Source organism: Ictalurus punctatus, chromosome 10 (genome assembly GCF_001660625.3).
Source record: "Ictalurus punctatus breed USDA103 chromosome 10, Coco_2.0, whole genome shotgun sequence".
NCBI classification, from domain to species: Eukaryota; Metazoa; Chordata; class Actinopteri; order Siluriformes; family Ictaluridae; genus Ictalurus; species Ictalurus punctatus.
The window spans coordinates 3,401,652-3,420,635 of NC_030425.2; the positions used below are offsets into that span (position 1 = coordinate 3,401,652).

General features: G+C 36.1%; 1 protein-coding gene across 2 annotated transcripts in view; it reads left to right on the top strand.

Annotated features, from left to right (window-relative positions):
- LOC108270919 (complement factor H) overlaps positions 1-18,984 on the top strand; it is a 58,002-nt gene that overhangs the window by 2,617 nt on the left and 36,401 nt on the right. For both annotated transcript variants that reach the window (XM_053683165.1, XM_053683166.1), the window contains exons 4-8: positions 1,642-1,833; positions 7,135-7,326; positions 12,179-12,352; positions 12,444-12,617; positions 15,161-15,352. In XM_053683165.1, the coding sequence (XP_053539140.1) occupies positions 1,642-1,833; positions 7,135-7,326; positions 12,179-12,352; positions 12,444-12,617; positions 15,161-15,352 (924 nt within the window). The remainder of the gene's footprint in view (positions 1-1,641; positions 1,834-7,134; positions 7,327-12,178; positions 12,353-12,443; positions 12,618-15,160; positions 15,353-18,984) is intronic.

The window sequence follows — 18,984 nt, forward strand, 5'->3', positions numbered from 1 at the left end:
TTTAAGAAAAAATTAAGGTCATGGCCGCAACACGTCTCAAAAAGTTGGGACGGGGTAACAAAACTCTGGAAAAGTAAGTGTTAGTAAATAGAAACAGCTGGTGGAACATTTTGCAACTAATTAGGTTAATTGGCAGCAGGTCAGTAACATGATTGGGTATAAAAAAGAATATCTTAGAGAGGCATCTGGTCAAATGTTGGTGCGTAAACGGCAAGGCCGAAAATCACTTCTGAATGTACGTGATCGCCGATCCCTCAGACATCTCTGTCTTAAAAAAGCAATGAATGCCCCGTACAGTTGCGCAGCTGAAGAAATGCATAATGGATGAATGCGGGTAAATTCTGCTTTCTAAACTTAACCAACTGGTGTCTTCAGTGTCCAAACGCTTAATAAATCTTATTAAAAGAAAAGGTGATGTTACACAATGGTAAATAATCAAGTGCCCCAACTTTTTAGAGTGTGTTGCAGTCATCAGATTTGAAATAAGTGTATATTTTCAAAAAATATTTTAAATTCACAAAGTAAAACATCAAATAATGTGTTAATAATGTGTTTTCAATATAGTACAGAGTGAACTGAATCTTCACACGACTCTTTTTGTTTGTGTGTTTTTTGCATTGTCCATACTGTCCCAGCTTTTTTGGAAATAGGGATGTACAAAAGGTGCAAACATTCACTGATGCTCAAGACAGCTTTGAACAGGATGATTGGTGTAATTTGTTATTATTTTCTTTAAAGGTCTATTTTTTTTTTCAATTTAATACTGCCCTTCATAAACTATATAAGATATTTATATGTTTCCCAGAAGATGAAATAATAACACTTTACACCGATTATCCAGGTCAAAAGTTTACACCCTCTGGCTCTTAATGTATCGTGTTGCTTTCTTCAGCATCAGTGAATGTTTGCACCTTTTGTAATAGTTGTGTATGAATCCCTCAATTTAGCAGAAATGCTAAAGTTTAATCAAATGATTAACATAAATGTTCACCTGCTAATTAAAGGAGGAACATTAGAAATCCCTTTAGTAAATAAAACAACATGTATTCAGTTATTATGGATACTCTTACTGAAATCAAATAGATTGTGTCTCATTCATTCACAAAATTTTACTTGTTTAAATATGTATTAATGTAAGAAATGTAACATTTTAAATAAGTAAGGAATTAATTAATTAAAGAATGAATTTACTAACTTAATAATAAGCACTAGTAGATTAATTAAATGAATAATAATAATAATAATAATAATAATAATAATAATAATAATAATAATGATGATGATGATGATGTTGATGATGATAATAATAATATAGGTATATCATTTTGTGATATTATTAGAAAACATAATCTATTTAAATTCAATATGATTTTCCATAATGACTCAATATGTACTTTTTTTTTTTAAAACAAAGTGATTTTTAAGGTTCATCCTTTTAAAGAGCAGGTACACATTTGTGTTAATCATTTGATTAAACTTGCATTTCTGCTAGTAGGATATTTGACAAACTCAGATTATAATTACATGGTGTGTTTTAATTAATTAATTACTTCATTAAATTATTAATTTATTTATTTATTTCCATTGATATTTTGCTGACTGTAGATGTAACCTTGTTGGTGATTTTTGTGTTTATTATAGTGGGTATAAACCTTAGATGCCGATATCCTGAGCGAGAAATAAATGATGCAATTCGGAATGACACAAATCTGAAGGCGTACTATGAGGAAGGTGGCGGTGTACAATACAAGTGTAAAGAAGGCTTCTACTTTCAGCATGGGAGCAAAGCCGTGTGTTCTGCAGGAAAATGGAAGTACCCACAATGCATAAAATGTGAGTAGCAAACCATACTTGTTTAAAAACAAAGAAACAAAAACAAAAATCCCTTAAAATTCTTAAGCATGCTAGCATGGCCTGCCTGCAGTCCTGACCTGTCTCTGATTGAGAATGTTTGGCGGATTATGAAGCGCAATATAAGGCAACAAAGGCCCCATACAGTTGTGCAGCTGAAGAAATGCACAATGGATGAATGGGGAAAATTCTGCTGGCTAAACTTAACCAACTGGTGTCTTCACTCAGTGTCCAAACGCTTAATAAATGTTATTAAAAGAAAAGGTGATGTTACACTTCACAGAGTGCATGGATGTCATTCTGGCTCCATTGTGACTCCAGGGCATCCGTTTACTAAACTACCTGGACGAATGATTAATTCTAGCATGATCCAGGGAACTGGCAGTTTAACATCGAGATGTTGTTCTTGCCCAAATGAAGAGCTTGGGGTTCAGGTTGAACCTCAGAAAAGTATGCTTTCTCCAATGCAGTGGACAACTTTTCTAGGGGTTAAAAGGATTCTACTACGATGAGGGCATTTTTATCCCCAACGTGCGTAGGGTCAATCCTATCAACATTGAGCAAGATAAACCTGGATCTTGGCATCCCCTCCAGTCTCTACGAGAGACTGTTGGAGCTTATGGCAGCAGCAGCCAACGTCATACCGTTTGGCCTATTGCACAGGAGACCGTTTCAGTGGTGGTTTAAAAGTTGGGGGCTTCGTCTGAGGATGAAACCTCTGAGAGTAATCAGTGTCATGCCTACGTGCTCTGAGAATTTGGAGGTGTCCCCGGTTTTTAGCCTTGGGTCACACTCTAGGGATGTCTCGGTATTGCAAGACGGTAATGACAGACACCTCGCTCACGGGCTGGGGCGTGGTCTTAGATGGCTTTCCAGCTCACGGCCTCTGGAGCGAATTGGCGGGCCATATTTCGCCAATAACGCAGTGGTGGTCTCATATATCGACCACCAGGGAGGATTATATTCACGCCCCCTGATCAGGCAGGCACAACTAATTCTTCTCTGAGCAGAGGGAAAGTTTTGGTCAGTGAGAGCAATGTACATTCTGGGTACATCCTGGCTGAGGCCCAGGGATTGATGGCTCCATCCACAAGTGGTGGAGTCCATATGGCGGAGGTTTGGGCAAGCGGAAGTGGATGTGTTCACCTCAGACACACTGCACAACACACTGCCCCCTGTGGTTCACCTTCACTCCTCCCGCAAGGGCAGCCTTGCGAAAAAAAAAAATGTCCATAAGCAAACATCAGCAGTGTCATGTAGCAAGTAACATCTTCAGCTAAGGATTTGTCTTAGAGAAGATTTGGATGTCCAACTCCCCACGTTTACCTTAACAAAAAGACTCATGAGTTAAACTACATCTACAGCTCCACAATGTGAAAAAGGGGAGAGGCGTACTTACAACTGGGTTGAACAAACACCAGATGCAAAGTTGTATGGTTACTCACAACAGCTTCTGTGGCTCTACATACCAGCCATCATTCAACCACCTGCTAATGTTGCTGTTACTGAAAGCGACCTCCCCCAGCAGCTCGCCACAACACACATGCCACCAGCTCCACCCTAAAACTGTACATAAGCATATCATCCTTGAGATGTTCACATCATTACACCATGAGCAAAACCTCAACGTACCTGAATGGAAAGAGGAATGGAAACAGAAATGCCAGGGAGCGAGGAACCCAGAATCACCAGGACATGTATACACCTGTCAAAATAAGGGTCGTTATAAAATAGGGTAGCTCCCACCTCATTGGTCTGCCAAAGCCATACCCCAAACAGGGCTAATAGGATGGTTAACCACTTATCCTACCACATTATGGATCTGACTGTATCCATAAATCCCACATTGTTTTCGGAGCACCACCTGGAAATCCAGCAGTTCAGCAACTATAATCTGCTGTAAGCTACATCAGCATGTCGCATTGGGATCAGGCCAGAGCATATTACTACATCGCCTTTGCTAATTTACACGCCTCTACAATGTTACTCTTAGTAAACTCTGACCGACAAAGGCACTTACTGACATTAGCTCATACGTGAAACACTACCCTTGAAAACCTATGCTTGCCTAAGGCCATAATACTACCTGCTATGTTCGGTGCTCTGGCTCCCGTAATGCACCTAACTAAAGCTGCTGGTGCCCCTAAAAGCCTAGCGCAATTTCAGTTAAACTGCTTGTGACAATGTTCTTAAAATTGCTTTAAAAAATAAAGTATAATTGAATTGAATTGAAGATCAGAAACTGAACATCAGAAGATGAGTGACAAGTGCAGAAGTAAACCATCAGGACGGATCAGGCAGATCAGTAGGGCAACAGGAGCCACAGCAGTAGACTAATATGCAGGGCCCAGTTTTTATAGAAGGAAGCAATGCTGAATTATGTGAACTTTGTACTCAGTATGTTAAAAGTCTAACGATTTTTTTCCCCCTGTAATTTACAAAAAATGGCACAATAAATTTACACAATGAATTGAAGTGTCAAATGGAAGAGTGTCTGTCTCTTATGCATTAAGCTATAGCTGGAGAACATTTATGCCATTACCATAAGGAAATTTTTTGTAGAGATTAATGTTGGTGTTGTCAATGCTAATGAATGAGTCACTGATGTACTGGTAAAAGAGAGAATAAAATGTAGCCATAGATTTTATTTATCCAACATAGCAAAGAGTATTCCTCTTCAAAATCAGCACAAATTTTCCAACTGTCTGTAACCTACCTCTGCTTATCCCTTGCTAAATAAACAACTCTTTTCGGAAATCACATGGGGCCACATACTGGAATTTCCTGATCCTCTGGATGGGTCAATCAAAAGGATATTGACCTTTTGTGTCATAGTTATTGTGGCAGCTGTCCACAAAAAGCAAAAATAAATAAGTGCTCATATTTAAAAATAATTTTAAAATTACAATGTGAGCTTCAAAAATATCTTGGCAAAGTATATAATAAGAATTTATATATTTTGTCAGAAAAATAATTCATTTAAATGTTAGGTGTTCTGGTACACAGCAGTGAAACTATCCCTCTTAGTTGCAGCTCTCCAGAAAAAAAGTACATTGAATAATAAATGAATATATACATATATATTATATTTGCTTTTTTTTATGTATTTACAATAAGAAACTATTTTTCTTAGCTACAGTATTTCTGTAGTATACTATCTTTCACAGAATGTGGATTGATAATTTTTGGCTGCAAATTGAAAGACCATCCCTTGTTGTCTTCATATATTGGCTTTCTTATTACATTTAGATAACAGCAGCTAATTTACAATATTTGTCTAATAAGGGCATCTTTGGACATATTAAACATTTTGTGACCGAAAACATTTTTTTTATTTCACCTTTATTTTAGCTCTGCTACCATTGCTGTGTGAATGGGTGAATGAGACACAGTGTAAAGTGCTTTGGATAAAAGCACTATATAAGTAAAGACCATTTACCATTAATTTTTTGTTTTTAGAACTGGTGTACAACCCCAATTACAAAAAAGTTGGGATGCTGTGTAAAATGTAAATAAATGTAAATAAAATCAGAATGCAATGATTTGCAAAACTCATAAATCCATATGTTATTCACAATAGAACACAGGAAACATATCAAATGTTTAAGCTGAGGAAATGTACCATTTTAAGAAAAAATTAAGGTCATGGCCGCAACACGTCTCAAAAAGTTGGGACGGGGTAACAAAACTCTGGAAAAGTAAGTGTTAGTAAATAGAAACAGCTGGTGGAACATTTTGCAACTAATTAGGTTAATTGGCAGCAGGTCAGTAACATGATTGGGTATAAAAAAGAATATCTTAGAGAGGCATCTGGTCAAATGTTGGTGCGTAAACGGCAAGGCCGAAAATCACTTCTGAATGCACGTGATCTCCGATCCCTCAGACATCTCTGTCTTGAAAAAGCAATGAATGCCCCGTACAGTTGCGCAGCTGAAGAAATGCATAATGGATGAATGCGGGTAAATTCTGCTTTCTAAACTTAACCAACTGGTGTCTTCAGTGTCCAAACGCTTAATAAATCTTATTAAAAGAAAAGGTGATGTTACACAATGGTAAATAATCAAGTGCCCCAACTTTTTAGAGTGTGTTGCAGTCATCAGATTTGAAATAAGTGTATATTTTCAAAAAATATTTTAAATTCACAAAGTAAAACATCAAATAATGTGTTAATAATGTGTTTTCAATATAGTACAGAGTGAACTGAATCTTCACACGACTCTTTTTGTTTGTGTGTTTTTTGCATTGTCCATACTGTCCTAGCTTTTTTGGAAATAGGGATGTACAAAAGGTGCATTCACTGATGCTCAAGACAGCTTTGAACAGGATGATTGGTGTAATTTGTTATTATTTTCTTTAAAGGTCTATTTTTTTTTTCAATTTAATACTGCCCTTCATAAACTATATAAGATATTTATATGTTTCCCAGAAGATGAAATAATAACACTTTACACCGATTATCCAGTTCAAAAGTTTACACCCTCTGGCTCTTAATGTATCGTGTTGCTTTCTTCAGCATCAGTGAATGTTTGCACCTTTTGTAATAGTTGTGTATGAATCCCTCAATTTAGCAGAAATGCTAAAGTTTAATCAAATGATTAACATAAATGTTCACCTGCTAATTAAAGGAGGAACATTAGAAATCCCTTTAGTAAATAAAACAACATGTATTCAGTTATTATGGATACTCTTACTGAAATCAAATAGATTGTGTCTCATTCATTCACAAAATTTTACTTGTTTAAATATGTATTAATGTAAGAAATGTAACATTTTAAATAAGTAAGGAATTAATTAATTAAAGAATGAATTTACTAACTTAATAATAAGCACTAGTAGATTAATTAAATGAATAATAATAATAATAATAATAATAATAATAATAATAATAATAATAATAATAATAATAATAATAATAATGATGATGATGATGATGTTGATGATGATAATAATAATATAGGTATATCATTTTGTGATATTATTAGAAAACATAATCTATTTAAATTCAATATGATTTTCCATAATGACTCAATATGTACTTTTTTTTTTTAAAACAAAGTGATTTTTAAGGTTCATCCTTTTAAAGAGCAGGTACACATTTGTGTTAATCATTTGATTAAACTTGCATTTCTGCTAGTAGGATATTTGACAAACTCAGATTATAATTACATGGTGTGTTTTAATTAATTAATTACTTCATTAAATTATTAATTTATTTATTTATTTCCATTGATATTTTGCTGACTGTAGATGTAACCTTGTTGGTGATTTTTGTGTTTATTATAGTGGGTATAAACCTTAGATGCCGATATCCTGAGCGAGAAATAAATGATGCAATTCGGAATGACACAAATCTGAAGGCGTACTATGAGGAAGGTGGCGGTGTACAATACAAGTGTAAAGAAGGCTTCTACTTTCAGCATGGGAGCAAAGCCGTGTGTTCTGCAGGAAAATGGAAGTACCCACAATGCATAAAATGTGAGTAGCAAACCATACTTGTTTAAAAACAAAGAAACAAAAACAAAAATCCCTTAAAATTCTTAAGCATGCTAGCATGGCCTGCCTGCAGTCCTGACCTGTCTCTGATTGAGAATGTTTGGCGGATTATGAAGCGCAATATAAGGCAACAAAGGCCCCATACAGTTGTGCAGCTGAAGAAATGCACAATGGATGAATGGGGAAAATTCTGCTGGCTAAACTTAACCAACTGGTGTCTTCACTCAGTGTCCAAACGCTTAATAAATGTTATTAAAAGAAAAGGTGATGTTACACTTCACAGAGTGCATGGATGTCATTCTGGCTCCATTGTGACTCCAGGGCATCCGTTTACTAAACTACCTGGACGAATGATTAATTCTAGCATGATCCAGGGAACTGGCAGTTTAACATCGAGATGTTGTTCTTGCCCAAATGAAGAGCTTGGGGTTCAGGTTGAACCTCAGAAAAGTATGCTTTCTCCAATGCAGTGGACAACTTTTCTAGGGGTTAAAAGGATTCTACTACGATGAGGGCATTTTTATCCCCAACATGCGTAGGGTCAATCCTATCAACATTGAGCAAGATAAACCTGGATCTTGGCATCCCCTCCAGTCTCTACGAGAGACTGTTGGAGCTTATGGCAGCAGCAGCCAACGTCATACCGTTTGGCCTATTGCACAGGAGACCGTTTCAGTGGTGGTTTAAAAGTTGGGGGCTTCGTCTGAGGATGAAACCTCTGAGAGTAATCAGTGTCATGCCTACGTGCTCTGAGAATTTGGAGGTGTCCCCGGTTTTTAGCCTTGGGTCACACTCTAGGGATGTCTCGGTATTGCAAGACGGTAATGACAGACACCTCGCTCACGGGCTGGGGCGTGGTCTTAGATGGCTTTCCAGCTCACGGCCTCTGGAGCGAATTGGCGGGCCATATTTCGCCAATAACGCAGTGGTGGTCTCATATATCGACCACCAGGGAGGATTATATTCACGCCCCCTGATCAGGCAGGCACAACTAATTCTTCTCTGAGCAGAGGGAAAGTTTTGGTCAGTGAGAGCAATGTACATTCTGGGTACATCCTGGCTGAGGCCCAGGGATTGATGGCTCCATCCACAAGTGGTGGAGTCCATATGGCGGAGGTTTGGGCAAGCAGAAGTGGATGTGTTCACCTCAGACACACTGCACAACACACTGCCCCCTGTGGTTCACCTTCACTCCTCCCGCAAGGGCAGCCTTGCGAAAAAAAAAAATGTCCATAAGCAAACATCAGCAGTGTCATGTAGCAAGTAACATCTTCAGCTAAGGATTTGTCTTAGAGAAGATTTGGATGTCCAACTCCCCACGTTTACCTTAACAAAAAGACTCATGAGTTAAACTACATCTACAGCTCCACAATGTGAAAAAGGGGAGAGGCGTACTTACAACTGGGTTGAACAAACACCAGATGCAAAGTTGTATGGTTACTCACAACAGCTTCTGTGGCTCTACATACCAGCCATCATTCAACCACCTGCTAATGTTGCTGTTACTGAAAGCGACCTCCCCCAGCAGCTCGCCACAACACACATGCCACCAGCTCCACCCTAAAACTGTACATAAGCATATCATCCTTGAGATGTTCACATCATTACACCATGAGCAAAACCTCAACGTACCTGAATGGAAAGAGGAATGGAAACAGAAATGCCAGGGAGCGAGGAACCCAGAATCACCAGGACATGTATACACCTGTCAAAATAAGGGTCGTTATAAAATAGGGTAGCTCCCACCTCATTGGTCTGCCAAAGCCATACCCCAAACAGGGCTAATAGGATGGTTAACCACTTATCCTACCACATTATGGATCTGACTGTATCCATAAATCCCACATTGTTTTCGGAGCACCACCTGGAAATCCAGCAGTTCAGCAACTATAATCTGCTGTAAGCTACATCAGCATGTCGCATTGGGATCAGGCCAGAGCATATTACTACATCGCCTTTGCTAATTTACACGCCTCTACAATGTTACTCTTAGTAAACTCTGACCGACAAAGGCACTTACTGACATTAGCTCATATGTGAAACACTACCCTTGAAAACCTATGCTTGCCTAAGGCCATAATACTACCTGCTATGTTCGGTGCTCTGGCTCCCGTAATGCACCTAACTAAAGCTGCTGGTGCCCCTAAAAGCCTAGCGCAATTTCAGTTAAACTGCTTGTGACAATGTTCTTAAAATTGCTTTAAAAAATAAAGTATAATTGAATTGAATTGAAGATCAGAAACTGAACATCAGAAGATGAGTGACAAGTGCAGAAGTAAACCATCAGGACGGATCAGGCAGATCAGTAGGGCAACAGGAGCCACAGCAGTAGACTAATATGCAGGGCCCAGTTTTTATAGAAGGAAGCAATGCTGAATTATGTGAACTTTGTACTCAGTATGTTAAAAGTCTAACGATTTTTTTCCCCCTGTAATTTACAAAAAATGGCACAATAAATTTACACAATGAATTGAAGTGTCAAATGGAAGAGTGTCTGTCTCTTATGCATTAAGCTATAGCTGGAGAACATTTATGCCATTACCATAAGGAAATTTTTTGTAGAGATTAATGTTGGTGTTGTCAATGCTAATGAATGAGTCACTGATGTACTGGTAAAAGAGAGAATAAAATGTAGCCATAGATTTTATTTATCCAACATAGCAAAGAGTATTCCTCTTCAAAATCAGCACAAATTTTCCAACTGTCTGTAACCTACCTCTGCTTATCCCTTGCTAAATAAACAACTCTTTTCGGAAATCACATGGGGCCACATACTGGAATTTCCTGATCCTCTGGATGGGTCAATCAAAAGGATATTGACCTTTTGTGTCATAGTTATTGTGGCAGCTGTCCACAAAAAGCAAAAATAAATAAGTGCTCATATTTAAAAATAATTTTAAAATTACAATGTGAGCTTCAAAAATATCTTGGCAAAGTATATAATAAGAATTTATATATTTTGTCAGAAAAATAATTCATTTAAATGTTAGGTGTTCTGGTACACAGCAGTGAAACTATCCCTCTTTGTTGCAGCTCTCCAGAAAAAAAGTACATTGAATAATAAATGAATATATACATATATATTATATTTGCTTTTTTTAATGTATTTACAATAAGAAACTATTTTTCTTAGCTACAGTATTTCTGTAGTATACTATCTTTCACAGAATGTGGATTGATAATTTTTGGCTGCAAATTGAAAGACCATCCCTTGTTGTCTTCATATATTGGCTTTCTTATTACATTTAGATAACAGCAGCTAATTTACAATATTTGTCTAATAAGGGCATCTTTGGACATATTAAACATTTTGTGACCGAAAACATTTTTTTTTATTTCACCTTTATTTTGCAACTTGCCCTTTATTCTCAACATATCTGCCTTGCACACAAGGACATGAAATGTTCAATATCACTTCTTAAAGAGACACATTTTATAATCATACACTTAAGCTGAGAATAACAAAATACTTATTAAAATCAAATGATTCCACATTTTTTCTTTTATGGAACACTACTCCAAATGTGTAGAAAGAGCAGTGTCAGCTCTAATAAATGATTAACAGAGGACTATTACTGATCCATTGTCAAAAAGGAGAACATAGTAATCCCTCTTCTGCAAATGTGTTAGGGATGGGGTCTAATATGCAAGTGGCTGTCAAAATCTTCTTTTTTGCTTTTGGGATATCTTCCTTTATGCTCGCTGAAAATCAAGGTAATGTGAATATAAATGAGAAAAATGTATTATGTATTTACTTTTGACATAACAGTTATTGACATTAAAATTCATTTTAAAGAAAACATCTGAAGACAAAATAAGACCCTAAAATAGTGTCAGAGTGCTGCAGTGAAACTGAGCAGAAATTGGAAAGCCATAGTAATGTTACATAGCAAAATAGCTAAACTTGCTATGAACAATTATTATACATGACAGGTTTATATAAATAGGCGCATTCAATACATTTCTGTTTCTATAACTGATATTTACAAGGACTTCATGATTTTTACACAGCCCAAATTTCATGGCAGATAGTCCACATAGTCTATTCTTAATAATATATCAATTAAATTTAACAAGGAGCAAAACATATGATCATTAATAAGGTGAAGCTTTCTGTAGCAAGACTGGATTTACCTTGTTTATTAGCTGCTTAATCTTTCTAGGTCAAAATCTTCCTCAAGCAACAAATGATTTGCAAATCTCACAATATTGTGCAACAAAAATTGTGAATTTGCTTCTTGCACAAATCAAATGCCTGCCACCTGAAATACCACATGGATTTACAAACGCTGATAAGGAGTACAAAGAAAACAATATACTACAATATTGTTGTGAACAAGGGTACAATCCCACACCTGGAAATCCTAGGTGCACAAAATACGGCTGGAGTATAAAACCAGAATGTGAAGGTGGTACCCCAGTGTTTGATTTCTTGATGGTGTTAAATGAATATATGCAAATACTTTATACAGTGTACCCTAAAAAAAAAAATTATGGCTGTTTTGGAGATCTCTAAACTGCTCTCTGTTTGATCTCATTTTGGCACCAACAGTAATTACTTGTCTACTTGGGTCACCCACAACTGGTGTTGTCAGCACAAAGCCAATAGGGAAATATATATTTCTGGCTGGAGAATATGTGGAGATTATATGCTCAAAAAAATACTGGATTTTTGGAACAAAGCTAGTGTCACGAAATATTAAATGCCAAGAGGGTGGGAAATAGGAATTCAGGCCAGTGTTTGAGGGTAAAAATACAAAGAAATGAAGACTGCTAAAATATTGTTGGCACCATAGTTATAGGATACAGTAATGAAAACAAATATTTTTTGCAGATACTACCTGTGAATATCCCAGAGGTGAACATCTGTTAAATAATCCGCCCAACTTCAAGCGGATTTATAAATTAGGGGAGAACACATGGTATAGATGTGAATATGGTTATCAACGTACAGCTGCAAGTATTACATGTACAGAGAACAGCTGGGAGCCAGAACCACAATGTATTGGTATGTATACATTTACAAAAAAAAGTTTATTAACTTGTTTATAATAGGTGGGTAAGTATAAAATATATATATTTTTTTGCCTGTATTTCAGAAATTACTTGTCAAAAACCAGAGATTGCACATGGAGAAGTGCTGGGGATACAAAAGAATACTTATAATAAAAATGTAAAAATAGCGCTCAAGTGTAATCAAGGATATGAACCTGGAATATTTTTTGTCACCTGTAACCAAAATGGGGAATGGGACAACATGCGGCAATGCACATGTAAGTATCGATTTATTATTATACAACAGTTAGTTTCTGTACACTCCTTTGATGGTTGAGCGGCATTCAAAGAGTGCTTATATTTACTACAAATTCATTGGGACGTTTCACTATTTCTAGCACTATGCTTGTCTGTGTTCACAACATAAAATTCCACTTCCTAGTTTGGAACAGTTACTACAGTAATTTTAGTGACATCATCAGCAGACATGTCAAACCATATTTTTCATGAATATAACTTTTGACTTAAAATATGAAAGCTTGTCAGACAAAGATGAAAAGGACGAAGGATGCCAATTTTATCAGAAGCACCTTAAGCGGGAATGTGCAAATCAATGTGAACTAGTTAGCCAACTAGCCGATGTGCTACAAAGGGAGTGTGGCTTCTTTGGGATCTATTTCCGCTAGCGGAGCAAAAAACAAACAGAACATTTGGCCATATTCTGTCCGAAATGTCACTTAATCTATATTAATTTAATAGGGTGGCTGTGGCTCAGGTGGTAGAGCGGGTTGTCCACTAATTGTGGGATTGGTGGTTGCATTCCCGGCCCACATGACTCCACATACATAAGTGTCCTTGGGCAAGACACTGAACCCCAAGTTGCTCCCGATGGCAAGCTAACAGCTTGCATGGCAGCTCTGCTACCATTGCTGTGTGAATGGGTGAATGAGACACAGTGTAAAGTGCTTTGGATAAAAGCACTATATAAGTAAAGACCATTTACCATTAATTTTTTGTTTTTAGAACTGGTGTACAACCCCAATTACAAAAAAGTTGGGATGCTGTGTAAAATGTAAATAAATGTAAATAAAATCAGAATGCAATGATTTGCAAAACTCATAAATCCATATGTTATTCACAATAGAACACAGGAAACATATCAAATGTTTAAGCTGAGGAAATGTACCATTTTAAGAAAAAATTAAGGTCATGGCCGCAACACGTCTCAAAAAGTTGGGACGGGGTAACAAAACTCTGGAAAAGTAAGTGTTAGTAAATAGAAACAGCTGGTGGAACATTTTGCAACTAATTAGGTTAATTGGCAGCAGGTCAGTAACATGATTGGGTATAAAAAAGAATATCTTAGAGAGGCATCTGGTCAAATGTTGGTGCGTAAACGGCAAGGCCGAAAATCACTTCTGAATGCACGTGATCTCCGATCCCTCAGACATCTCTGTCTTAAAAAAGCAATGAATGCCCCGTACAGTTGCGCAGCTGAAGAAATGCATAATGGATGAATGCGGGTAAATTCTGCTTTCTAAACTTAACCAACTGGTGTCTTCAGTGTCCAAACGCTTAATAAATCTTATTAAAAGAAAAGGTGATGTTACACAATGGTAAATAATCAAGTGCCCCAACTTTTTAGAGTGTGTTGCAGTCATCAGATTTGAAATAAGTGTATATTTTCAAAAAATATTTTAAATTCACAAAGTAAAACATCAAATAATGTGTTAATAATGTGTTTTCAATATAGTACAGAGTGAACTGAATCTTCACACGACTCTTTTTGTTTGTGTGTTTTTTGCATTGTCCATACTGTCCTAGCTTTTTTGGAAATAGGGATGTACAAAAGGTGCAAACATTCACTGATGCTCAAGACAGCATTGAACAGGATGATTGGTGTAATTTGTTATTATTTTCTTTAAAGGTCTATTTTTTTTTTCAATTTAATACTGCCCTTCATAAACTATATAAGATATTTATATGTTTCCCAGAAGATGAAATAATAACACTTTACACCGATTATCCAGTTCAAAAGTTTACACCCTCTGGCTCTTAATGTATCGTGTTGCTTTCTTCAGCATCAGTGAATGTTTGCACCTTTTGTAATAGTTGTGTATGAATCCCTCAATTTAGCAGAAATGCTAAAGTTTAATCAAATGATTAACATAAATGTTCACCTGCTAATTAAAGGAGGAACATTAGAAATCCCTTTAGTAAATAAAACAACATGTATTCAGTTATTATGGATACTCTTACTGAAATCAAATAGATTGTGTATCATTCATTCACAAAATTTTACTTGTTTAAATATGTATTAATGTAAGAAATGTAACATTTTAAATAAGTAAGGAATTAATTAATTAAAGAATGAATTTACTAACTTAATAATAAGCACTAGTAGATTAATTAAATGAATAATAATAATAATAATAATAATAATAATAATAATGATGATGATGATGATGATGATGATGATGATAATAATAATATAGGTATATCATTTTGTGATATTATTAGAAAACATAATCTATTTAAATTCAATATGATTTTCCATAATGACTCAATATGTACTTTTTTTTTTTAAAACAAAGTGATTTTTAAGATTCATCCTTTTAAAGAGCAGGTACACATTTGTGTTAATCATTTGATTAAACTTGCATTTCTGCTAGTAGGATATTTGACAAACTCAGATTATAATTACATGGTGTGTTTTAATTAATTAATTACTTCATTAAATTATTAATTAATTAATTTATTTCCATTGATATTTTGCTGACTGTAGATGTAACCTTGTTGGTGATTTTTGTGTTTATTATAGTGGGTATAAACCTTAGATGCCGATATCCTGAGCGAGAAATAAATGATGCAATTCGGAATGACACAAATCTGAAGGCGTACTATGAGGAAGGTGGCGGTGTACAATACAAGTGTAAAGAAGGCTTCTACTTTCAGCATGGGAGCAAAGCCGTGTGTTCTGCAGGAAAATGGAAGTACCCACAATGCATAAAATGTGAGTAGCAAACCATACTTGTTTAAAAACAAAGAAACAAAAACAAAAATCCCTTAAAATTCTTAAGCATGCTAGCATGGCCTGCCTGCAGTCCTGACCTGTCTCTGACTGAGAATGTTTGGCGGATTATGAAGCGCAATATAAGGCAACAAAGGCCCCATACAGTTGTGCAGCTGAAGAAATGCACAATGGATGAATGGGGAAAATTCTGCTGGCTAAACTTAACCAACTGGTGTCTTCACTCAGTGTCCAAACGCTTAATAAATATTATTAAAAGAAAAGGTGATGTTACACTTCACAGAGTGCATGGATGTCATTCTGGCTCCATTGTGACTCCAGGGCATCCGTTTACTAAACTACCTGGACGAATGATTAATTCTAGCATGATCCAGGGAACTGGCAGTTTAACATCGAGATGCCCCCTGTGGTTCACCTTCACTCCTCCCGCAAGGGCAGCCTTGCGAAAAAAAAAAATGTCCATAAGCAAACATCAGCAGTGTCATGTAGCAAGTAACATCTTCAGCTAAGGATTTGTCTTAGAGAAGATTTGGATGTCCAACTCCCCACGTTTACCTTAACAAAAAGACTCATGAGTTAAACTACATCTACAGCTCCACAATGTGAAAAAGGGGAGAGGCGTACTTACAACTGGGTTGAACAAACACCAGATGCAAAGTTGTATGGTTACTCACAACAGCTTCTGTGGCTCTACATACCAGCCATCATTCAACCACCTGCTAATGTTGCTGTTACTGAAAGCGACCTCCCCCAGCAGCTCGCCACAACACACATGCCACCAGCTCCACCCTAAAACTGTACATAAGCATATCATCCTTGAGATGTTCACATCATTACACCATGAGCAAAACCTCAACGTACCTGAATGGAAAGAGGAATGGAAACAGAAATGCCAGGGAGCGAGGAACCCAGAATCACCAGGACATGTATACACCTGTCAAAATAAGGGTCGTTATAAAATAGGGTAGCTCCCACCTCATTGGTCTGCCAAAGCCATACCCCAAACAGGGCTAATAGGATGGTTAACCACTTATCCTACCACATTATGGATCTGACTGTATCCATAAATCCCACATTGTTTTCAGAGCACCACCTGGAAATCCAGCAGTTCAGCAACTATAATCTGCTGTAAGCTACATCAGCATGTCGCATTGGGATCAGGACAGAGCATATTACTACATCGCCTTTGCTAATTTACACGCCTCTACAATGTTACTCTTAGTAAACTCTGACCGACAAAGGCACTTACTGACATTAGCTCATACGTGAAACACTACCCTTGAAAACCTATGCTTGCCTAAGGCCATAATACTACCTGCTATGTTCGGTGCTCTGGCTCCCGTAATGCACCTAACTAAAGCTGCTGGTGCCCCTAAAAGCCTAGCGCAATTTCAGTTAAACTGCTTGTGACAATGTTCTTAAAATTGCTTTAAAAAATAAAGTATAATTGAATTGAATTGAAGATCAGAAACTGAACATCAGAAGATGAGTGACAAGTGCAGAAGTAAACCATCAGGACGGATCAGGCAGATCAGTAGTACAACAGGAGCCACAGCAGTAGACTAATATGCAGGGCCCAGTTTTTATAGAAGGAAGCAATGCTGAATTATGTGAACTTTGTACTCAGTATGTTAAAAGTCTAACGATTTTTTTCCCCCTGTAATTTACAAAAAATGGCACAATAAATTTACACAATGAATTGAAGTGTCAAATGGAAGAGTGTCTGTCTCTTATGCATTAAGCTATAGCTGGAGAACATTTATGCCATTACCATAAGGAAATTTTTTGTAGAGATTAATGTTGGTGTTGTCAATGCTAATGAATGAGTCACTGATGTACTGGTAAAAGAGAGAATAAAATGTAGCCATAGATTTTATTTATCCAACATAGCAAAGAGTATTCCTCTTCAAAATCAGCACAAATTTTCCAAATGTCTGTAACCTATCTCTGCTTATCCCTTGCTAAATAAACAACTCTTTTCGGAAATCACATGGGGCCACATACTGGAATTTCCTGATCCTCTGGATGGGTCAATCAAAAGGATATTGACCTTTTGTGTCATAGTTTTTGTGGCAGCTGTCCACAAAAAGCAAAAATAAATAAGTGCTCATATTTAAAAAGAATTTTAAAATTACAATGTGAGCTTCAAAAATATCTTGGCAAAGTATATAATAAGAATTTATATATTTTGTCAGAAAAATAATTCATTTAAATGTTAGGTGTTCTGGTACACAGCAGTGAAACTATCCCTCTTTGTTGCAGCTCTCCAGAAAAAAAGTACATTGAATAATAAATGAATATATACATATATATTATATTTGCTTTTTTTAATGTATTTACAATAAGAAACTATTTTTCTTAGCTACAGTATTTCTGTAGTATACTATCTTTCACAGAATGTGGATTGATAATTTTTGGCTGCAAATTGAAAGACCATCCCTTGTTGTCTTCATATATTGGCTTTCTTATTACATTTAGATAACAGCAGCTAATTTACAATATTTGTCTAATAAGGGCATCTTTGGACATATTAAACATTTTGTGACCGAAAACATTTTTTTTTATTTCACCTTTATTTTGCAACTTGCCCTTTATTCTCAACATATCTGCCTTGCACACAAGGACATGAAATGTTCAATATCACTTCTTAAAGAGACACATTTTATAATCATACACTTAAGCTGAGAATAACAAAATACTTATTAAAATCAAATGATTCCACATTTTTTCTTTTATGGAACACTACTCCAAATGTGTAGAAAGAGCAGTGTCAGCTCTAATAAATGATTAACAGAGGACTATTACTGATCCATTGTCAAAAAGGAGAACATAGTAATCCCTCTTCTGCAAATGTGTTAGGGATGGGGTCTAATATGCAAGTGGCTGTCAAAATCTTCTTTTTTGCTTTTGGGATATCTTCCTTTATGCTCGCTGAAAATCAAGGTAATGTGAATATAAATGAGAAAAATGTATTATGTATTTACTTTTGACATAACAGTTATTGACATTAAAATTCATTTTAAAGAAAACATCTGAAGACAAAATAAGACCCTAAAATAGTGTCAGAGTGCTGCAGTGAAACTGAGCAGAAATTGGAAAGCCATAGTAATGTTACATAGCAAAATAGCTAAACTTGCTATGAACAATTATTATACATGACAGGTTTATATAAATAGGCGCATTCAATACATTTCTGTTTCTATAACTGATATTTACAAGGACTTCATGATTTTTACACAGCCCAAATTTCATGGCAGATAGTCCACATAGTCTATTCTTAATAATATATCAATTAAATTTAACAAGGAGCAAAACATATGATCATTAATAAGGTGAAGCTTTCTGTAGCAAGACTGGATTTACCTTGTTTATTAGCTGCTTAATCTTTCTAGGTCAAAATCTTCCTCAAGCAACAAATGATTTGCAAATCTCACAATATTGTGCAACAAAAATTGTGAATTTGCTTCTTGCACAAATCAAATGCCTGCCACCTGAAATACCACATGGATTTACAAACGCTGATAAGGAGTACAAAGAAAACAATATACTACAATATTGTTGTGAACAAGGGTACAATCCCACACCTGGAAATCCTAGGTGCACAAAATACGGCT